The sequence below is a fragment of the Suricata suricatta genome, chromosome 17 (assembly GCF_006229205.1).
Source record: "Suricata suricatta isolate VVHF042 chromosome 17, meerkat_22Aug2017_6uvM2_HiC, whole genome shotgun sequence".
In the NCBI taxonomy this organism is placed as follows: Eukaryota; Metazoa; Chordata; class Mammalia; order Carnivora; family Herpestidae; genus Suricata; species Suricata suricatta.
The window spans coordinates 10172232-10192388 of NC_043716.1; the positions used below are offsets into that span (position 1 = coordinate 10172232).

General features: G+C 61.2%; 2 protein-coding genes across 2 annotated transcripts in view; one reads left to right on the forward strand and one right to left on the reverse strand.

Annotated features, from left to right (window-relative positions):
• The window catches only part of SLC5A10 (solute carrier family 5 member 10), a 59993-nt gene that overhangs the window by 16573 nt on the left and 23263 nt on the right, over nucleotides 1-20157 (reverse strand). The gene's annotated exons all lie outside the window — the stretch shown is intronic.
• The window catches only part of FAM83G (family with sequence similarity 83 member G), a 29408-nt gene continuing 9730 nt past the window's right edge, over nucleotides 480-20157 (forward strand). Inside the window, exons 1-3 of the mRNA XM_029928863.1 lie at nucleotides 480-558; nucleotides 1005-1666; nucleotides 13906-14073. Coding sequence (XP_029784723.1) covers nucleotides 1145-1666; nucleotides 13906-14073 — 690 coding nt within the window. The 5' untranslated portion in view covers nucleotides 480-558; nucleotides 1005-1144. The remainder of the gene's footprint in view (nucleotides 559-1004; nucleotides 1667-13905; nucleotides 14074-20157) is intronic.

The window sequence follows — 20157 nt, forward strand, 5'->3', positions numbered from 1 at the left end:
TTTGGGTCAGACTGTGCCCTATCCCTCCACTGGGGGCTCCCAGCCCCGTACCCTAACTCTACTTCCACAACTGGACCGCCGGTATCTGCACGGACTTCCCGTCCCACCTGGGAAACGGCACTGGTAAGGTTGGACCGAGGTTATGTAAAGTCCTCCCTCCCCGGGGGCTGGAGGAGGAGCGGTGCGCAGCAGCCATGCAACGGCTGTGGATTTGCTGTGTGTTCTCAGTAAGAACACTGTCCCTCTCTGGGCAGCAAAGTTCCAAGAGCTCTTGGACTTTGGACCCTGAGCCTTCCAGAATTCGGTCACCTGGGGCTGGAGGCAGCGGAGGAAACAGGGCGCACAACCACCCCAAGTCGGTGTCCCTCGGGGGGTTGCTGGTGAAGGTGGGTGAATCAGCTTCCGGCCCCGCCCCCAGGGCGGCACGTGACCGCAGGTGGTGGCGGCGGGGTGGGCGGGGCGGCATTAGTCACCAGCCTGCCGCCGCCTGTGCGCCCCGCTCCGCCCGCACGGCTCTCCTTGCCGGCTCTGCCCCGCGCCCGTGCCCGCGCCTGCCTGGTAAGCGAGTTCCAGCCGGGGCCCCCAACGCGCCGTCTGCCAGCCGCGCTTTCCCGAGCCTCCTCCGGGCAGGCCTCTTGGGTTGCCGGTCGTGGCGCCCGGAGATTTTAAGACCCCGCTCCCTTCCCGGAAGCCGTGGGAATGCCGCTGAGCTGGGCCAGAGGCCATCGAGTCGTCTCCTGCCTCCCACTCTTGGAAACTTCTGGGAAGTTCCCTGCTGACTCTAGTTCCTCCCACAAGTTGCCCAGGACTTTGGGCAGCTCCAGAATTCCTCCGGGATGTGGGTCCCCTGGCCCCTACTGATAGAGGCACACCGCGCCCTGGCGTGGGTCCCGCCCCGCCGGCTCCCACTGCCGCCCCGCCTCCGCCCTGTCGCCCTGTCGCCCCTCCCCAGTCCCCGCCTGCACTTTGACCTGACCTCTGCGTTCTCTTGGGCTCCCTCGCAGGCTCCCCATGGGCAGAGTTGCTGAGACACCCGTGAAGCCCCGAGAGTGCGCCGGGCCGGAGTCGCGCGGGAACTAGGACCTGACCTTGCCGAGCGCCGTGTCGCCCACCCACCCGGCAGGAGCGTCGCGGCAGTGGCACCATGGCCTTCTCCCAGGTGCAGTGTCTGGACGACAACCACGTCAACTGGCGTTCCAGCGAGTCCAAGCCCGAGTTCTTCTACAGCGAGGAGCAGCGGCTGGCGCTGGAGGCCCTGGTGGCCCACGGCCGCGACGCCTTCTACGAGGTGCTGAAGCGGGAGAACATCCGTGACTTCCTCTCGGAGCTGGAGCTCAAGCGCATCCTGGAGACCATCGAGGTGTACGACCCGGGCTCGGAGGACCCGAGGGGTGCCGAGTGGCCCCGGGAGACCCCGGAAAATGGGGTTGGTGACAGCGAGGAGGCCAGCAGGGCCACTGGGACCCCCACGGGGGCCGAGCCGCTGCCTTCTCTGGAGTACTGGCCCCAGAAATCCGACCGATCCATCCCGCAGCTGGACCTGGGCTGGCCGGACACCATCGCCTACCGTGGCGTGACCCGGGCCAGCGTTTACATGCAGCCCCCCATCGACGGGCAGACCCACATCAAAGAGGTGGTGCGCAAGATGATCAGCCAGGCCCAGAAGGTGAGCTGGGAACCCGGACAGGAAGCTGGCGCGGGGGGGCCTGGTGGGGCCACCAGCACCGCCGCCCTGTCAGTGCCCGTGACACCGCCTGTGACACCCCCGACACGGAGACCGTGGCACTGCCTCTCTCAGTTCTCTTTGCTTCCTCCTGGCTGCCCCCTCCCCTGCCCTCATGGCGCTCCTCAGTTTCTTGCACAGGGATACGGTACCCAGGTTCTCTGACAGGTGATGGTGGGCCCCCCCATCCCACAGGGCCTTTGTGCATTGTTGGGGGGACAGCTCTCACCTCCCCAGACACGGCAGCACGTTCCCCGGAAGAAGGTGCTGTGATGGGGTGGGGCAGGGAGAAATCTCAGCGTTTTCTCTCTCACTCACTGTCCCTCAGGGTGGCTCTGATTCACACCTGAGAAGCAGGAAGCCCTCGAACACGCCATGAACCCTCTGGTGTCGCTTTTCCTGGGTAGTGGAGTGAGTCGAGCGTTGGAGAAGGCAGGCGTGGAGACTAAAATGTAGCCCCAGTCTATCGGAGGCTGGCCTGGAGGTCCAAGTTCAAAGGTGCCTTGTTCCTGGCTGTGCTGGGCCACTGAGAGTGACTTGCTCACCCTCTCTGAGCCTCTGTGTGAGCTCTGCGACGGCAGATGGAGGGGCCAGGGGTGGGCCCTGGGCGGGGAGCGGAGTGAATTTGGCTGAGGCTTGTCCGCCTGTGAGTCGGCTGTTCTCGACCCCAGCCCCGCCGTGCTGTGTCCCTGGAGTGGGCAGTCATTCTCAGCTGACACGCTGACATGCAGGCTCAGAAGGGGTGCTCACCACCCAGAGGGCCAGGCCGGGAAGGGGTGTGCCTTCTTGCTGAGGGGAGCACATCCTGACGTGATTGACAAAGCCTGCCTGACAGCGGTGTTGAGAAAGGTCCCGAAGCCACGTCCGGGCTCGGTGTCTGTTCCGCTGGCGCGGTGGAGGTCTTTCTAGCAAGAGTCCAAACCCTTCCCCAGGCCCAGAGCCAGGCAGCAGATCGCAGGAGCCCAGAACGCTGGCTGACAGGGCCTTGGGGAGCGCATGGGGAGGGAAACCATAAGTGGGTCAGGAGCTGACAAGGTGGCCACGGGTTAGGTTTCTAGAAAGGGGGAGTTCCTCTCACCGGAGGGGGCTGGCAGAGTCAGCCTGTGTGTCGGAGCCTGGTCCCAGGCAGCTTTGGGGCGTCGGGTTTCTGGTGTGTCCAGTTGAGGTGGTTAGGACCAAAGGCGGTTGTAGAGATGGAATCGGGTGACGAGGGTGAGGAGGAGTTCCAGGAGGGGGAGGGGGAAGGGGCCTTCATCGTTCCTGGGCTGAATAACCCGCCCGCACCTGCCCCGGGGTAGGAGGGTGCTGCTGACGCGGTACCGGACCTGAGGGCCTGCAACCCTGTCCCCTGGGAGGGCCTGTTGGGATCCCATGACCCCTTTTCTAAAAATGGGAGAACGGAGGCCCTGCGTGCGGCTTGACCTGCTGCGTCAGGGTCCCCTTCCTCTGTGCCTCCAGAAGAAGGAAGGAGGCAGACACCAGATCTCCACTTGGCATGGGAACAGCCGGCGAGTCTAATCTCCCCCAGACGGAAGGACTGATGGCCTGGCCCAGTGATGGGGGCCAGATAGGGGCACCTGGAGCCAGACTGGGCACCGGCACATCCTCCCCACATGTCTCTGTCCGGGGTAAGTGCCAGCCACCCCACATGGTCCCATGGGCCCCTGTAACTTCGTGTGCTCTCCACAAAGGCCCCGCCAGGTTATAGGCATCGATTAAGATGATGTGGCCTTGGGGACATCCATCTCGGGTTTGAATCCCGGTCTACAGTCGCTGTGGCCCCCTGATTGGCCGGCATTGCCCCCTGGCCCCTCTTAGAATGGGGTTCCCCCTACTGAGACTGTCCCCAGACTCGTAGACAGCAGGGAGCCCCTAAGACCCAGGAGGAGGGTGTGAGGATATAGAGGCTCCTGTGTCAGATAAGCGCACTGAGGCACGGAGGACAGGGATTTGTTCACACCCCACGGCACCACGGTGAGCCACGCCCCTGCCTTCCATCCTGGTGGGCGGGTAGTAATAACAGCCACTGTTTTCTGAGCGCAAGGCACTTTATAATTTCAGGTAGTGTTATCTGCCCAGTTTTCAGATGTAGACATTGAGGCCTGACTGGCTAGTCCCTGCCAGCGTCACCTAGCTAGTTCTCGGTGGAGGGGTGGGGACCAGGCCTGTGTTGTCCTCAGACTCTAGGACGGGTCCCCTGCCCCTGGCCTCGACAGAACGCGGTGACAGGCAGGGCAGGGAGGGGCCGCTCAGCCAAGCCGCCTGCAACCCTCCCATCTGCTTCCCAGGCTCGGCGCTGGGCTGTGCCGCTGACGGATGCTGACGAGGTGCTTTGCCTGGCCCGCCCGCCGCCACTGGGAGCGCTCCCTGCTTTATCTGTCCCCATGAGTCACCTCTTCCCCTGCGCCCCCGCGTCTTCTCCTCAGCCCCCAGCAGCAATGCCAGGAGAACACTCCCCCTCCCCGGACCTGGGATGGGGAGCCTGCTGTCCGGCCGCTTGACCCGAACACTGACCCTCCCCACCCCCCCTGCCCACGGGGGCACCTGGGCTGGGGCGATTGGTGCTGACTCAGGGCAGCCCGGCCCGCCACCTACTCACAGCAGGCAGACCCTGGGGCAGGGAAGTGACACAGCACAGGCTCAACCCGCCCCAGCTTGGCCGCAAGGGAGCGACTGTGATTCCATCAAGACTTCTGAACTCCTCTCTTTCCCTAAAGACTAGATCTAGTACCAGGAGCCCAAGAGTGCTGGGGTTAGGTTCCTGCTCTGCCTGCACCGCTGTGTGACCCTGGATAGGCCTCAGTCATTTCATCTGTAAAATGGGTAACACTGAAGACTGTCAAGGGTCCCTTCAGCTCTGACACCCCGTTGCCCTGTGATTCTGGACTTCTCTGGAATAGACTGGAGGGTCCTGGGTCTCACCCTACTGGCTGTGTGGCCCTAGCAGTAGCCTGTGCCCTGAGCCGTCTTCTAGCCCCAGTGGGCTCCCGAGATGGAAGGCCGCTCCCCCCCGACCCCCAGGGACCAGTGATTTCCCTGGGGAAAAACCTGCTTTGGGGTTCCAGCTGCATACCAGAGGCCGGGCCTGTAGTCTCATGCCCAGGAGGGGTGAGCCCGAGCCTCTCGCTGTTGCAGCCTCAGTGAGAGCAGTGAGGCTGGGCTGGGTCCGGGCAGGGGCTCAGGAGGGAGGGCTCCCCCTCCATGACATGGGGCCAGGGCCCCTAGCAGGTTCCCGGCAGGACCCCTTCACCAACCCCAGACAGCCCGGGGAAGGTCCCGGGGGCAGGGTGAATCATGGACAGGGAGAATACTGATGGAGCACAGGGGAGAATGAGTTTCAAAGGACGGACTAGAACCCACTTCTCGTGCCTGCCAGCCCAGGGCTTGGGGGTGCAGACCCAGAGAAGTTCAGTTTCTTGCCCAGGGCTACACAGCAGGAGGAGCCAGGAACCAGGTTCCCCGGTGCCTTATTAACCCCACATCTTCTCTGTCAGCACCCCCCACCCCGCCTTCACACGCCGAAGTCTTGGCTCACAGCTTGGCTCTGGGAGAATAAAAGCATCTTAATGAGGCGTTTATTAAATGCCAGCTACATGCCAGATGCTGAGCGGGCACTTTACCCCCATTGTAATCCTCCCGGCAACTCCATAAAATAGGTGGTGTCTCCTTAGTGCAGATGAGGAAACTGAGGCTTGGAGGAGCTCAGAGAGGTCTTGCTCCAGAGCTAACAGCAGGAGGAGCTGGGCCTAGCACCCAGGTCTGTGGGCTCTGAACCTCTTTTCCCAGAAGAAGCAGTATCACCGCTGATGCCTCTGAGCCCTGCCTCTAATGGGAGCATTGGCGCCTTGCTGCTGGCCCCCAGCTTGACTCAGGACAGTAAAAGCACTTTCACGAGGCCCCTTGTCCCCAGCAGGCTCCCAAACGCTGTGCTGTCCCCACTGGGGAGGTGGGGCACAAGTATGACCAACACTAGGACCGGGGAGCTGAGGCCACCACCACTGCAGGTCCCTCTGGAGCAAGAGGGAGGGCTCTCATTGCCCCCGAGCTAGGTAGGTGCCCCAGGACAGCCTCGCTGGAGCCCAGAGGGAGCACGGCCGGCCCAGGCTCGCGCATCCAGGGAGCAGTCCCCTGCGTGCTCCAGCAGCTCCCGACTCAGGCCCAGGGCCCTCACCTGCCAGGCGGCGAACAGCCTGATAACATCATTCCAGGTGTCAGCTCCCGGTCTCCCAAGGCTTCCTACCCAACGGCGTTTGCATCTTGCATCTTGAGAGCGTGAGGAGAGTCGGGAGGAGGGCGCCCCTGCCAGCCTCATGGAACACTGGGGGCAGGTGCGGCCTCCCTCCCACGCCCCGGGAGGTGGGACCTGTCGCCATTATTCATGTTGCAGAGGAGGACACTGATGCTCGGAGTGGGCCAGGGCCTGCTGAGGCTCACATGAGGGCCTTCAGTGTGGCAAGGCTGCGGGGGTCCCACAGAGCCCCGGTTCCCCTCGCTCGGCAGGCTGGCCTTAAGGCCAAACATCCTCCCCCTGGGCCAGCAGACGGGCTGGCCCGCTCACAGCCCCCTGGCTCTCCCATCCAGCTCAGCCACCCCCTTGCTGCATGACCTTGGGCCTCTGCTTCTTCATCTGCAAAATGGGGATTGGGCGTGTGTTTTGCAGCAGAAACGGCTGTGAGCACCCACAAGCTACCGACCCGAGGGTGCTCAGTGCAGGGCAGGGCCGCCCCTCCACACTGGGAGTCCCCTACGTCCTGGCAGGCCCTGGCCTGTGTGGACTCCTCTAGCCTCCTTCGTGGCTCCTGAATGATCCCCAGGCTCAGGGGTCTTCCCATGTGGGGAGGGGGGATGGGCCTGCGGACCGCCCAGACCCACGCCCAGGCCTCTGCTATCCAGCCGTGCTGCCCCAAGGTAGTCCCTTCGCCCCTCTGTCTGTTCCTTCCTCCTTGTTGCCAAGGTGATGCCAGCCCTAGCCTCAAGGTGCGGTGGTTTTATATGGGAAAGGGGGTTAGGAGAAGCCTGCAGTGTGGCCTCTGGCATGGAGCTGGCATTTCCTAAATGCCAGTTCTCTTCTCTCTGCCATCACGCTCCCCTCGCGCCTGACACTCTCAGGGAATAGTCTGGGTTGAGAAGTGCTGAGCTCCCCGTCCTGCAGGAGTTCAAGCAGGGGCTGGGTGGGATCCAGGAGAGAGGAGTGGGTGGCCCAGGGGCCTCAGGCAGGTCCTCTCCAGGCCAGTCTTCCTGGGGGATCAGGATGCTCAAGGACTCTGCAGCGTCTGTCACAGTTGGACCCCAGAGAGGCTGAGGTTTTCCAGGCTTTCGAATTTACGAGTCTGAGGTTTTGCGGTGTGAAGCTCGTCGGCTCGGGCTACGTGCTGGGGACTGCGTGGTGGTGTGTTTGGCTGGACTCGGTGTCTGCAGGCCTGGAAGTTCGCAGGACTCTGGGGCCAGCCGGGAAGGGGGAGGGGCCTGCCCTCTCATCCAAAGGGCGCAGCCCTGGTCACCTGGCCCTTCCCCATGCCCTGCCGGCCCTTTTCTCTGCAGCATTCCTGAGCCTTGGCGTGGAGGCCGATGTCTATCTGGGGAGGGCTGGAGACTCAGGGCTGGGCCCACGCTGCTGGATGGGGCTGGGCTGGGCCCTGGGACAGAGGGCTCTGGGTGTGACCAGTAGAGTACGCGCCTCTTGACCCCATCCGCTGCAGCCATTTGATACCCAGGAGGCCCGAGCCTCCTTTAATTGGCCTTAATGAGGCTTCTGTTTTAATAATCCAGAGGGTGGGGAAGGTGCCAGGGCTGATGAATGTCAGAGGGGAGAGACCGAGGGTTATCCGTTCCATCCCCCACCGTGTTACTGAAAAGAGAAACCAAGGCTTGGAAAGTGAAAGCACTGGCCACCCAGGGAAGGAGTGGCAAATGCCCTGGGGCAGTGCTGGCGGTCAGGAGTTCGTTTCAGGGGGGCTCTGGGGGCTGTGGGTGGGGTCACAACTAGAATGTACACAGGATCCCCGGCCAGGGGTTGAGTCCTAAACAGGAGGCCTCTGCCACCAACTGGCTGTGTGGCTGTGGGATGGGGACTCCCCACTCTGGATAATGGGAGTGGTCATTGCTGCCTCTGCTGAGTCCCTGGAAAAGAGACACCTGTGTGAGTGTCAGAAAGCTGGCCTAGTTATCCCCACCCTGGCTTGAGTCAGCATGTGTTATTACGTATACACACACCCCTGCCGGATGGCTGGACCAGGCTGTGCCCTCCGCGACAGGCCTTTGGAGCCAGAGGATGGGTCAACTCATTTGGAGAATGCCAGAAGTCAGAGGGAGAGCCACTCATAGTGGGGTCAGGGGCTCCCAGGAGCCCTCCTCAATGCCTTGAAAACCTTCTAGGCCTTTCAGACAATGTCACCTTAAACCTGCTAGCACCAAGGGAGGGGTGGGGTGCGGAGTGAGGCAGAGGGAGCCTATGGCTCCAACAGGGAGTCTTAGCCCCTCTGTGTGCCCAAGGGGGTGGTGATAACTGCAGGGCAGGTCTGCGGGGGATGAATCCTCCCAGCCTTTGTAGGTCTGTAAGGTCTCAAAATTTTGGTTCTGAAAGCTCTTCTCACTGGGTAGAGACTTCTAGGTTGACAGTTTTTTGCATTTAGTGCCTTAAAGATGTTGCTCCGGGGTTCCCAGGCTTGCAGTGATTCTGTGGAGAAGCCTCCTTGTCTTTGTTCTGCATCATGTAACGGTCTCTTCCCCCCTCTGGCTGCTTTCACACTTTCTCTTCATCCTGGACGTTGAGTGGAGGGATGATGGTGTGCCTCGGTGAGGTGTTCTTCATGTCTCTCCTGCCTGGAGCTCACGGGCGTCCCCGACTCTGGGTGTACGTTTTCATCAAATGTCGGAATGTTATGGACGTCATTTTTCATTCTTCTGTCCTCCTCACCCCCTCCACCTCGGCACGTTTGAGACTCCAGTGCCATCTCTCCTGGACCTTCTAGGTGGACTCCCAGTTCGTTTACGCTCTGAGCCGAGCCTGGCTGCTCAGTTCCTTACCAAATGTCATTTGGATAGTTTCTATTCTTGTGTCTTCAAAGTCACTCCTCTTTTCCTGTATGGTGTCTAAGCTGTTATTAATCTCATCCAGTGTATTTTTCATTTGAATGTCAAATTGTTTTACATCTTGAGTTTCAGTTGGCATGTTTTCTTTTTTTTTTTAATTATAGAGCAGGAGAGAGGGAATGAGAAGGGGAGAGAGAGAAAGAGAATCTTAAGCAGGCTCCACGCTCACTGTGGCGCTTGATGCCAGGCTCGATCCCATGACTCTGGGATTAGGACATGAGCTGAAATCAAGAGTCAGCACTCACTGACTGAGCCATCTAGGCACTCCCCAGTTTGGTGTTTTTTTAAGCTTTATTAAGTGGGAACCAGAGAAGACTCAGTCCAGGATAGGAGTCGAACTAAGGACCACCTCTTGCTTACCGCCTGCTTGTAAATAATGACTCACAGATGCGTACATTTGCTGGTGTGCCATCTGTGGTCATTTTCATGCTATTTTCAACAGCAGAGTTGAGTGGGTCAGAGCCACACCTGCACACCTGAAGTATTTACCACGTGGCCTTTACAGAAAAAGCTGGCCTCTGGTCTAGGCCTCATTTGCCCATCACTCACATAATATCCTTCCGAGGACTCTCTTGCAGGCCCTGAGTTGTAGAGGGGTCTGCAGTCTAGCTGAGGGGGGGATGTAAATGATTCCTGGTCCTGCATGAGCAGTTCCAGCTGTTCTTTTCTAGCAGTTTCTTCCCAGCCTGTGTGGCTTCCTCCATGCATGTGATACTTGGTCACCAGCCGAAGGATCAAGGGGAGATGCCTGTAGGCATCAGTGTTCACTCTCTGTAGCCCCCTCTCCTCCAGTACCCCGCCCTGAAAGTTCCGGCTGCCGTGCTCTGAGCACGCTCTGTCTCCTCAACTCACGGAGACTCCTGGGCCCCACCAGGGTCCCCTCCCTGTGCTGTGGTCCAGAGGCGGCTGAGGCATTCCTGGAGCTGGCCTCATTTGTGTCCCTTGTCTCAAGGGTCACTGTGCTTGCTGCGGTCCTGTTGGCTATGGTTTCATAGATCGTGCCTGGTTTTGTCTGTGCTGTTTATTGTTAAGGCGGGAGGGTTAGTGTAGGCTCCGTTCCTGTGCCATGGCTGGAAGCGGAAGTCGAATCCAGGGTCTTGAACAGTCTGCGGCAGTCTGTTCCTGGGAGTTGCCACCATGCACCAGCCTTCCAGCTGGCCTGGAGGGACATGGGGATGGCCAGTTGTGATGCCTGGCCTGTCCACCCCAGAGTGTGCTGTGGGTCTGGTGGGTCAGGACTCAGGTTGGTGTGATGAGGAGGCAGGAAAGTGCTGACCCGGGGCTCTCTGGCCCTGAACTTGCCTTCTTCCTGCATTAATTCACTTTGTCCTCCGACAGCTGTGCTGGTGGACACTGTTACCACACAACACCACCCCCACCCAGGACACTAAGGTTCTTGCCCAAGGCCATGCATCATCCCAGCACAGTCTGGCCCATGCTGTCATCCTCTGCATGTCCATCAGAGCCTTAAAGTGACACACCCACTTATTCTTCCCAGCTTGTGACACAAGACCCAGCGAGGGCCAGGGACTTGAGTCCCTATGCACCGTGCCATGGCTACGTCTGGGCTCCAGGGTGGGCGGGCTGCGTCTGTCTCCCCTGTCTGCTCTGGAGCACTTGGAAGGGAGAGACCATGGCCGGATCTCTCTGAGCCTCCTCCTCACATCTCCACGGCCGAGTAGGGCGGGGCAGGTGTTAAAGAGGGAGCTCGGGGTGGGAATCTGCTGGCCCCTGGCCTGAGTCTCCGCATCCAGGCCTTCAGGAGACAGCATGCCACCCAGAAGTGCACAAGTGATTCATGCTCAAGTGGCAGAGGGAGCTGGGAGCGGTATTCAAGTTGGGGTTTGACCACAGATAGGAGTTGTCTGTGCAGAAGAGAAAAGGAGGGTGGCCCGGCAAGGAGAATGGTGTGTTGGCTCCAGGCCGGGGTTTTAGGGAGGGGTCAGCCCGGTCAGGGCCCCCTGAGGAGAGATGCTGCAGCAGAGACCTGGACCGTCGCCTCCCTCCCACCCTCCCTCCCCCAGAGCCTCCGCAGACCTACTCTACCCACCAGCCCCTCGAGCACACTTCTGCTCCAGCCTTGGTTTCTGTGGTCACAGGGAATGGGAGAAACAGCCCTGGGGGTGCCGGGAGCTGCAGGTGGGGGGGGGGGTCAACCCAGGAGGCAGGCACTTGGTGGGCACGGCGAGATGCTCCAGCTGGCCAGGCCAGGCAGGGCCCCTTGGCAGGGCACGGGGGCACCTCCAGATTCCAGCCCCCCCACCATCTTCCCCGTGCCTTTGGCCGTGGGCCTTGCCCAGGACTCTGCAGAGTATGTCTTTGCTGGGGCTGCAGGGGTGTAGCTGGCATTGCCCTCTGGGTGGAGCCAGCAGCTTTGTGCTCAGGCCACCCCATGGAGCCAGGCTGACACCCCCATTTGGCAGATACGGACACCAAGGGCCTGGGAGGGGCTGTGCTTGTCCCTGGCTTCCCTCATTGCTGTGACCCACGCCATTGGTCACATTCTGTTGACAGCAGCTCCCTGTGAGCCGCCTCAGGCCGGGCTCCCTCCACGCGGGATCGGAATGGGGGCTCTGCTCTGGATGAGGTCACAGTGTCGCGGGCAGGCTGGGCCACCCAAACAGATAATTAGGCAAGGGAGTGAATCCCTCCATGCCTCAGTTTCCTCATCTGTAAAACGGGAGTAACAACCACTGGCTGACAGCGTGTTCGAGAATTGGACGAGGTAGCCGTTATCCGGGCTCGTTATGCGGTCCCGCGGCGCGGCAGCCTGGGACCGTCTCCGGCTTTCTCCAGCAGAAGGCACGCTGGGCGGGGCAAGACGCAGGTTCTAGTCTTGGGTCTCTGGTCCCTGCTCTTCCGTGCACAGAATGGGGATCGGCATGCAGAGCTCAAGGGCCTCCAGAAAGCCTGTGGTTCTGACCGAACAAACTGTGGGAGCCTCCATGGGGAGCACCCAGCACCTCCCAGCCCCCCACTCCCAGCGTCAGCCGGCACCTGTTACCAGCCCTCCTTTGACCACCCCCGGACCCTGTGGAAGGGATCCACCATGGGGGCAGGCCCCACAGCAGATGGCCCCTGGATCAAGTGCCCTACCCACTGAGGGACACACGTGGAGTGGGTCCTGCCTGGGGCCTGTCCCCCAGCCCAGGCCCGGTGCAGGTCTCCATCAGCATGGCAGGCGGGGCCTGGATCCAGGCCTCACCCATCTGGGGCAGGGTGGAGGCGGCAAGGAAACAAGGGGTAACTGGCTGCCTGGAGCAGAAATGTGTTGGCTCCGCCCTCTCCAGGGTGGCATGTGAGGCTGTTTACCTCCAGGAGCGGCTTTATCCAAGGGGTTCCCAGGGCTGGCTCTGGACGTCCCTGCCGCCACCCCACCCCCCTCAGGGTCTCATCACGCCCAACTAGTGAAATCCAAGGCCATTGCGAGCCCACCGGGCCGCCCTCCTGTCTCATCTGCCCTCTCATCCACCTCCTTGCCAAGCAGTCTCTGGCCTTTCCTTAAACGCCGCCTGGGACCGGGGGCTCACTCCCTATCAATACCCTTTGCATAACTGGGTCAGAAAGCGCCTGCTTGACTGGTATCAAGATCTGTCCCATCGGCTCCTCCCTGCTTGTCCTGTGGCCCCTGCATAGTCGGAGCCACCCCCTCCGCCCCACCGGAAACAGCCCTTCAGAGACTCAGAGCCAGCAAGCCGTTGTCCCCCCCACCCACCCCCCCCCCGCCCCGAGAACGGAGTGAATCCCCGGCCTCAGCCACCACGGAGCCCTGGCTGGCCCCGCAGTTCCACTGCCCCTGTTGTGGTGAAGAGAAAGCCGGGCCCAGAGAACCTAGGTGTCTTGCTCAGGGTCACACAGATCGCGTCCAGGGCAGGGCAGGGAGGAGCCCAAACGGGCCTGCAGGGGCCAGCTGGGTGAGCTCACCGGAATGTGCAGACGCAACCCTGTGGGTCCCCAGCTGCCTCTCCTTCACCCTGTGCCTGCAGACCCCCGTGAAGGGAGCCTGTGGTGGGGGGGCGGGGTGGAGGTGGGGGTGAACTTGGCTCCCTAGTGGGCCTGGGTTGGTTCTAGCCTGACTCTTCCCAGCTCAGTGTATGGCTGAGTCCCTGGCCTCTCTGTGTAAGGCTTTTCCAGAAGGTTCTCAGACCCTAGACAGGGCAGTGGCACCAGCCTTAAAGGATTGGAGGGGCTGGGTGTCTATGTTGGTTGTCAGCATCTGGCCCTGGTTCTCATGCGCTCCCCTTTGCTGCCTGGTGGGACAGAGACGGGGAAGGGAGAGGAGGCGGAGGTCCCTGAGCCCCAGCAGGCCCGAGCATCTGCTGGCCACGCGGGGAGCTCATCCCACCCGCCCTGTTCATTCCGTGTCCTTCTTCCTTCCTTGTGCGTCAACTCAGGCCAGGGCCTCTGCCTGCCCGGCCTGGAGCGTGTCACTGCCCACATCAGGTGAGGGCTTGGGGTAGATGCACTCTGATGTCTGGGGCCTCACCTGAGCCCAGTCCAGGAGGCTGGAGGTTAGCCGTTGTGGGGACAGATGTCACACGTGCTGGTTTAGGCTCTGTCCAGGAGAGGTGGCAGCGGAAAGCCTGCCAAAGTACACGGCAGCCCAGGGTCACATGGGTGACCTCAAGAACAGCTGTGCCAGATGCTGCCATCTGCTTCATCTTGGCGCCCCAGGGTAGCAGGCAGAGGGCGATGGTGTGGGCTGCTCTGGCTCAGGAATATAGCCCAGGAAGGGACCCAAACAGGGCACCCCTGTGCCAAGCCCTGACACCCACGAGGAAGGCTGCCCTGGGGGCTGGCCCCGACAGGCTCCAACTTCAGGGTGCAGACCCTTCCCAACCCAAGGTATCCTCACTTCCCTCCGCCTGCCTCACTGGCCAGGACGTCAGGCTTTGTTTTCTGGGGTCTTTCACACACGGAATGTTGCTTCTCCTCCATTGCTCCCAAGTCCAGTTCCAGCCCCGAGACCGTGGGGGGCAGAGCAAGTGGGGCGCCCGGAGAGGGTGGCAGTGTGGGGGGGCTGAGAGGCCCTGAGGCACCTGCCCCCGCTGCCACGCTGCCCAACTGCCTTGGTCTCTTCCTGCTCACAGGTGGTAGCCGTGGTCATGGACATGTTCACGGACGTGGACATCTTCAAGGACCTGCTGGAGGCTGGCTTCAAGAGGAAGGTGGCCGTGTACATCATCGTGGACGAGAGTAACGTCAAGCACTTCCTGCACATGTGTGAGCGGGCGCGCATGCACCCGGGGCACCTCAAGGTGAGCGCAGCTGGCTGCGACGGTCCAGCCGGTCAGTCGGTTGGCCAACAGACACTTGCAGCACCTGCCTTCTAGGGATGGAGCCGTGTGCCGGCCACAGAGTTCGGTAATCCTAGAGCCTCCTGCCACGGGTCGCCTGACCTCTGGCTGAACGCCCAGAGGGACAGGACGCTACCTCCAACAGCCAGAGATAAGATAAATGTTGGTCAAGGGTTGATCAGACGATAGAGCCCACAAGGTGCCACGTCACATGTTATTTCAAAGCCGCCCATGCCATACTGGTTGCCTGTCTTTGCTTGTACACTGCCAGTGACGGGGTGCTCACCACCTGGTCTCCAGCAGGATACCTCCTATCTGGAGAGTTCTGGCTCCCTGGAAGTTATTTGTGGGGCCAGAATCTATCTCTATGTGACATCAACCCCCCACCCCCCACCTCAGGACCCGGCTCTGACAGAGCTAGCTTCCTTGGGGTGAGGTCAGGCAAGACTTCCTTGAAGGCTGTGGAGTTGAAATTAATTTGAGGAGGGAGAGCAGAGTAGAAAGGCTTTTCTAGAGAAGGACACCATGGAACAGAGGTGGAGGGATCAGGATGAACCTGGTTCTTTGCACCGCTTTGCTGTGTGACCTTGAGCACGCCCCTTCCTGTCTCTGGGCTCTAGGATCTCACTGGTCCCAAAGACGGGCAGAGGGGTGAGGGGGCTGGGCTCTTTTGCTCAGATACCCTGCACTTGACCCCTTACTTGTGGCAGAAGGAGCCCTCCTTCTACCCAGCTATCATTTGGCACGTACTGTGTACAGCACGTTCCCCAGCGAATACAGATCAGTATGCATGACAACAGCTAACACTTTCACAGCACTTGACTTGGGCCGGCCCAGTCCTAGACCCTTTACGTGGTTATCTTCTTTACTCCGCATGATGACCCAGAGGGATAGAGCAGTTGTTCCCATTTTACAGATGAGGATATGGAGGCACCCGTGCAGGTGTTTAACTTGTTGCCAGTAGGTTAAAATATGGGGGGGGCGGGGGCCAGCACCACAGCTCCCTGCCTGGGCCCCAGCTTCTGACAGGTCAGAATTCCTTGGGCTTCAAGCCTGTGATCTGAGCAAAATCCCTGGAGAAGGGGCGATGCCAGGCTGGTTAATGAGGGGCTGGGCTCCCGCGCCTGTAATTTGTCGCTATTTGTCAGGGGTGCCCACCCATCCCTGGTGAGGCCTTTCAAGTGGCAGTGAGCTCCCAGGGCAGAGAGTCTGTGGCTGTTGGGACATTTTTTATGTGGTCTCCCCGGCGGGCTGACCCCAAGCCCCGCGCTCGCCCGCCGCGCTGCCTGCCATGTAATTAGCACCAAGAATCGACTCCCAGGGCAGACAGCTCATGCTAAAGAGGCCCAGAGTGTGGAAGAGCCACCTTTCTGAAAGGTGACCGCAGAAGCCTCTGCCCTGTGGGCAGCAGATCAGAGAGCCGCGGGGCCAGCCCACTGCACCCGTGCCGCGCGCCCAGGGCGCACTTTCTGTGCAGCTCAGTGCTCAGCGCCTGCATGCTGCTGAGGCGGTTCGGAGAAGGTTGTCCGTGCCAGGCAGGGTCTGAACCTAGGACGGGCTGCCCCCTGGGCCTTGCCCCCTTCTAGTGCCTGTTCTCAGTAGTGGAGGCTCAGGCGTGAGTCTGCTCGGAGCTTCCAGGAGGTGGGAGGCAGGGGGGACTGGGCTGAGGGCGTGGCCCAGAAGGCCGTCGGCGCCCTTGTGCCGACCCGGGGTGGGACTTGGGCACGTGGCTCCACCTGCCTCAGCCTCCGGTGCCTTGTGGCCGTCAGGATGCCTCATAGGGTTGTTTGGAGATGAAATTAGAGGAGACAATGGCTGTAAAAGCACTCCGTGTGCTGAGGGGAGTTACTCGGCTGTTGGCAATAACAAGAAATTATAAACCCCAGGCCCCAGGCAGGGGAGGGTGTGGTGCAAGGCCTCCCCCCAACACTTTAGCTTGAAATGAGGCCATAGCCTGAAGCATGGGAGGGGCAGCTCCAACCAGGGGTCCCTGGCGGCCCGCTCACCACCTCCCTGTGCTGCGGAACGTAGCCAGGTCTGCAGTGATGTGCCCAGGAGCTGGGCGCCATGAGGGTCAGGTACCTTCCTGGGGAAGAACGAGTGACCCTGACCTCCTCATTCTTGCCGTTGAGCCCGCCCACTCCACAGCCTGGGCAGGTGGCCAGAGGCTCCTGTGCGCCCAGCCCTGGCCAAGTGTCACCTTGTCAGGGGCCTGCTTGCTCGGCCTACCTCCCTGCCCGCGGGCCAGCTGGGCCTGGACCTGTCTCGGGAGCACTTCCTTTGCCAGTAATCTCTGGGCCCGCCCTCGGCTGCCCGCCACCCTTGCCCAGCTCTGCAGCGACCTGCCCTCAGCTCCTACGGGCCCAGGATACAGGTCTGACCCTGGTAGGGTCATCCTTGTGACCGTGGGGGTGTCGGGCACCAGTCTGGGCTATGCCAGGAACCAGGCCTGAGCACATCTCTGCCACCGGCACCATAACTTTAGGCAGAGATACTGAATCTTTCCGGGCCTCAGTTTTCTCATCTGAAGAATGGGAATCTCACCATTTGTTTGGCAGGCCTGCTATGAAGAGTAGAGGAGGCCATGTGGGGGCAGGGCACTCAGAAATGAACTCTCTTCCCCATCCTGTCTCTGAGCCCCTCTCATGAGCCCCCAGTTCTGGTCTGAGTGCCCAGGGGCTTCCCTTTTCCTTCTGGCGGGGGACACTCTCATGTCCTCACCTCCAGGCAGCCCGCCACCCCCACCCCGACCTCCCACCTCCTACCTCCTGAGCTTGAGCTCACACAACACATTCTGCAAACAGCTGGTATATTGCGTGGGCCAACCCCATTCTTGCTTTTGAAAAAGGTCAGGTGCGGGGACATGCACGAGCACCTTCCCAGGTGTGAGGGTCCCGGCAGCCCCCGAGCACCCCGGCCCACCGGCTTAGCTGGCCCCTGACTCCTTCAGGCAGGGAGTGTGGGAATGAGCCGCACCAGGTGACCCGGTCACAGTTGGGGTGAGACTGAGGGCTGAGGGATGCCTCAGAGGCAGGGGGAGCTTGGGGCCAGGCCGGGCCTCGAGCCTCAGAGCTGAGACGGGACCAGAGCCGCGAGATGCCTGACTGATCTGCAAAGCGAGTCGGCTCTGTGCGGCCAAACTGGAAAAACCAGCAGCCACTTGGGCTAAGGCTGGACCGATTTCTGATGAACAAGGAAACTCCAGCCACCGTGGCCGTGGGAAGGCGCTTGGTGAGGATACAGGATTCAGCCTGTGGCCTGGGTTCCAAAGCTGCTGCCGGTGCCCAGGGCTTCCTCCCCTCCTGGCCTGCCATCTCTGATCCTGGCCTGGGCCTGTAAGGGACTTGGGTGCAGGACAGTGCTTCTCAGCTCCCCCAGACATCAGGGTCCAGGAGCCGGGCTGGCTCAGCCCTGCCCCGCCCCCCACCCCTGAGGGGTGTTCATCCCAGCTTCTTGGTGGCCCCGGGAGGCCAGGGTGAGCGTTAGGCCCTCTCCCCAATGACAGAGAGTGAAACAGTCCCTTTAGAAGAGAGCAGAGGCTGTCTGGGGGCCCAGTGCACAGGGACATGGGCTCTCTGTCCCCCACAGTCTGCATGGTTGGCCTGACCTCGCTGTCACCAGCCAGGCCTGCTCAGGATGTGTCTCTGGACCTCCCCAGTCCTCCTCAGGCCCAGGGGATGCAGAGAGCCATGGGGTACAGCTGGGAGCTGGCTGGACCCCCCCTACTGGGAGGCCATGGGCAGGTCACTCCCCCTCCCTTAGCCCTCCTGATAGTCACACGTGGCTGACAGTCCTGGCCTTCCTGGGCGTGACCTGTGACATTCTAGGTATTTTCTGGTCCTCTGTGTCAGTCCCCTCTTGCCTCTTGAGTAGAAGGGATTATATCCCAGTCTGGTGTCACATCCTACTTTGTCACCTCAAATTACGGAGCCCCCACTGAGTGCCGGGCGCCTTCCTGGCCCGCACCCACGTGCACTGTGGCTTCTTTCAGTCTTCACAGCAGCCCTGAAGCATAAGGCTGGGTAGGCCCATTTCACAGGTGAGAAAACTGAGGTGTAGGAAGGCCCAGCTGGCATCTATTTGGTGCCAGGCCTAGAGCCATGTTTGACCAGAGCTCTGGGTGGGGTGTGGGCACTGAGCTTGTCCCCTTTGCCTTCCACTGGCCCACATGTGGACACTGGCCAGCTCAGTACAGGGTCCAATTGCATCTTTGGGAGCATAAGAGGCCCAGTGGGGGATACGTGGCCGGGGCAAGAGCTGCTCTTGGAGCAGGTGACACGCTGCCCTACCATTCCCCCGATGTCCTCTCAGGGACCCATTGCTGCCCCCTCTCGCACATGAGGAAGCTGAGGTTCCGGAGGCACTCTTGTGCCTGCCTGTCCTCCACCCTGCGGGCTCTGTGCTGTGCCGGGGGTGCCCCGGGGCTCAGAGACAATGCAGCTCTGTGGGATCCTCTCCCTCCGCTCCCCCAAGCCCTGACTCCCTAGACGTTACCTCATCCGGGCCAGGCCCCATGGGGCGGGACCCACCTGGGAACAAACAGGCAGGGAACTGCGATGGCGGGAATGGGAGGGGGCGCCATAGGCCCCCCCTGCTGCTGGCCCCAGGCTTGGATGGGCCTTAGAGTTTGAGGGCATCCATACAGACAGGGAAACTAAGGCCCAGAGAGGGCCAGAGACCTGCTTAGAGTCACACAGCAGATCTGGAGCAGCCAAGCCTGCCTCTCTTGGAGTTGTCACTCTGAGATGGAGGTGGTGACCTCCTGGGCCCTTGACGGGGCTGCGCTTTGAGGTGGGCAGGGGCAGACGCCGGGGAGAGGGGATCTGAGGCTGCTCTTCCAGGCCGAGGAGAGGCCTGGGGCCCTAGGGTGCAGAGCTCTGGGCCAGGAGCCCACAGAAGCCACAGAGCCAGGCTGTGGTCGGGCACAGGTGACTGGAAAGGCCTCACAGCGCCTCCAGGATCTTTGTTACCACTTCTGGTCCCTGTGCGTGCTCCGTGCTGGGTACAAAGTCACGAGCACTAATTGGCCTGGGTCATGGCCAGCTTCCTGCTGAGCTGGCTCTGTACAGACAGGCAGCCGGGCCGGGGTGGGGGTGGGGGGTGCAGGGGAGCTGGCCCTGGGAGTAAAGGCTTATCTGCCTACTGGGCTGGGCCCAACAACAAATGATTATTCAGCCCACGGCCAGGTGGGCATCCATGCCCGCCCCATGAGCTCTGGGTACTGCCCTGGAGCTGCCCAGCAGAGAGGGGTCTGGGACCTATCACAGAGAGAACAGACACAGGAGTGTCCTTGGGCTGGGGGCCCAAGTGCCGCCCCTGCCCTGACTCAGACCATCCATTCCCTGTCCCCCACTTCCTGCTTCCCATTCACTTCATGCACCCCCCCCATCCCCGCCCCTCTGCTGAGTGCCAGAACTGTTTTTGAGGGGTAGCTCCAACCTGGTCACTCCTGCTCTGAATCCTTCTGTGGCTTCCTACTGCCTGCAGGACTGAGCCAGGCCCTTAAGCAGGTGTGGGGTCTTCCGTGGGCATCTGGCTGAGCCTGCTCTACAGCCTCCGTCGCCCACCCTCCTCCCGCAATGTCCTCTCGGATCTTAGGCTGCTTTTGTTGCCAGGCCTTTGTGTTCCCACGTCTGGAAGGCTGCACCTTCTTCCTGCCCGCCCCACTCATCCTCTCGCCCTGGTTCCGATGCCAGCTTTCCCAGGAGCCGGCCCCAGCCTCCCCACACTGGGGGCTCTCACTCATCTGCTTCCTCCCTCACCTCTAGTGGGGGGTCCTGGTCACAGTTCTTTCTGTGGGTGGGGCAGGGAGGCCTGGCGGGGTCGAGGAGTGAGTGCATGAGTGGGCAGTCAGTGAGCGGGGGCCGGTGAGTGGGCAAGGGTGGCAGGGAAGCCACAGAAGGTGGGATGCCCCCTGGAGGGAGGGACTCCGTCACAGCGACCTACAGGCAGGCCTGCCAGGATGCTGTCGAGGGGAGGGCTCCTGCCCCGGGCACATCTCAGATTCACCCAGGCTTGTGTTACAAATGAAATTCCCAGGGCGCC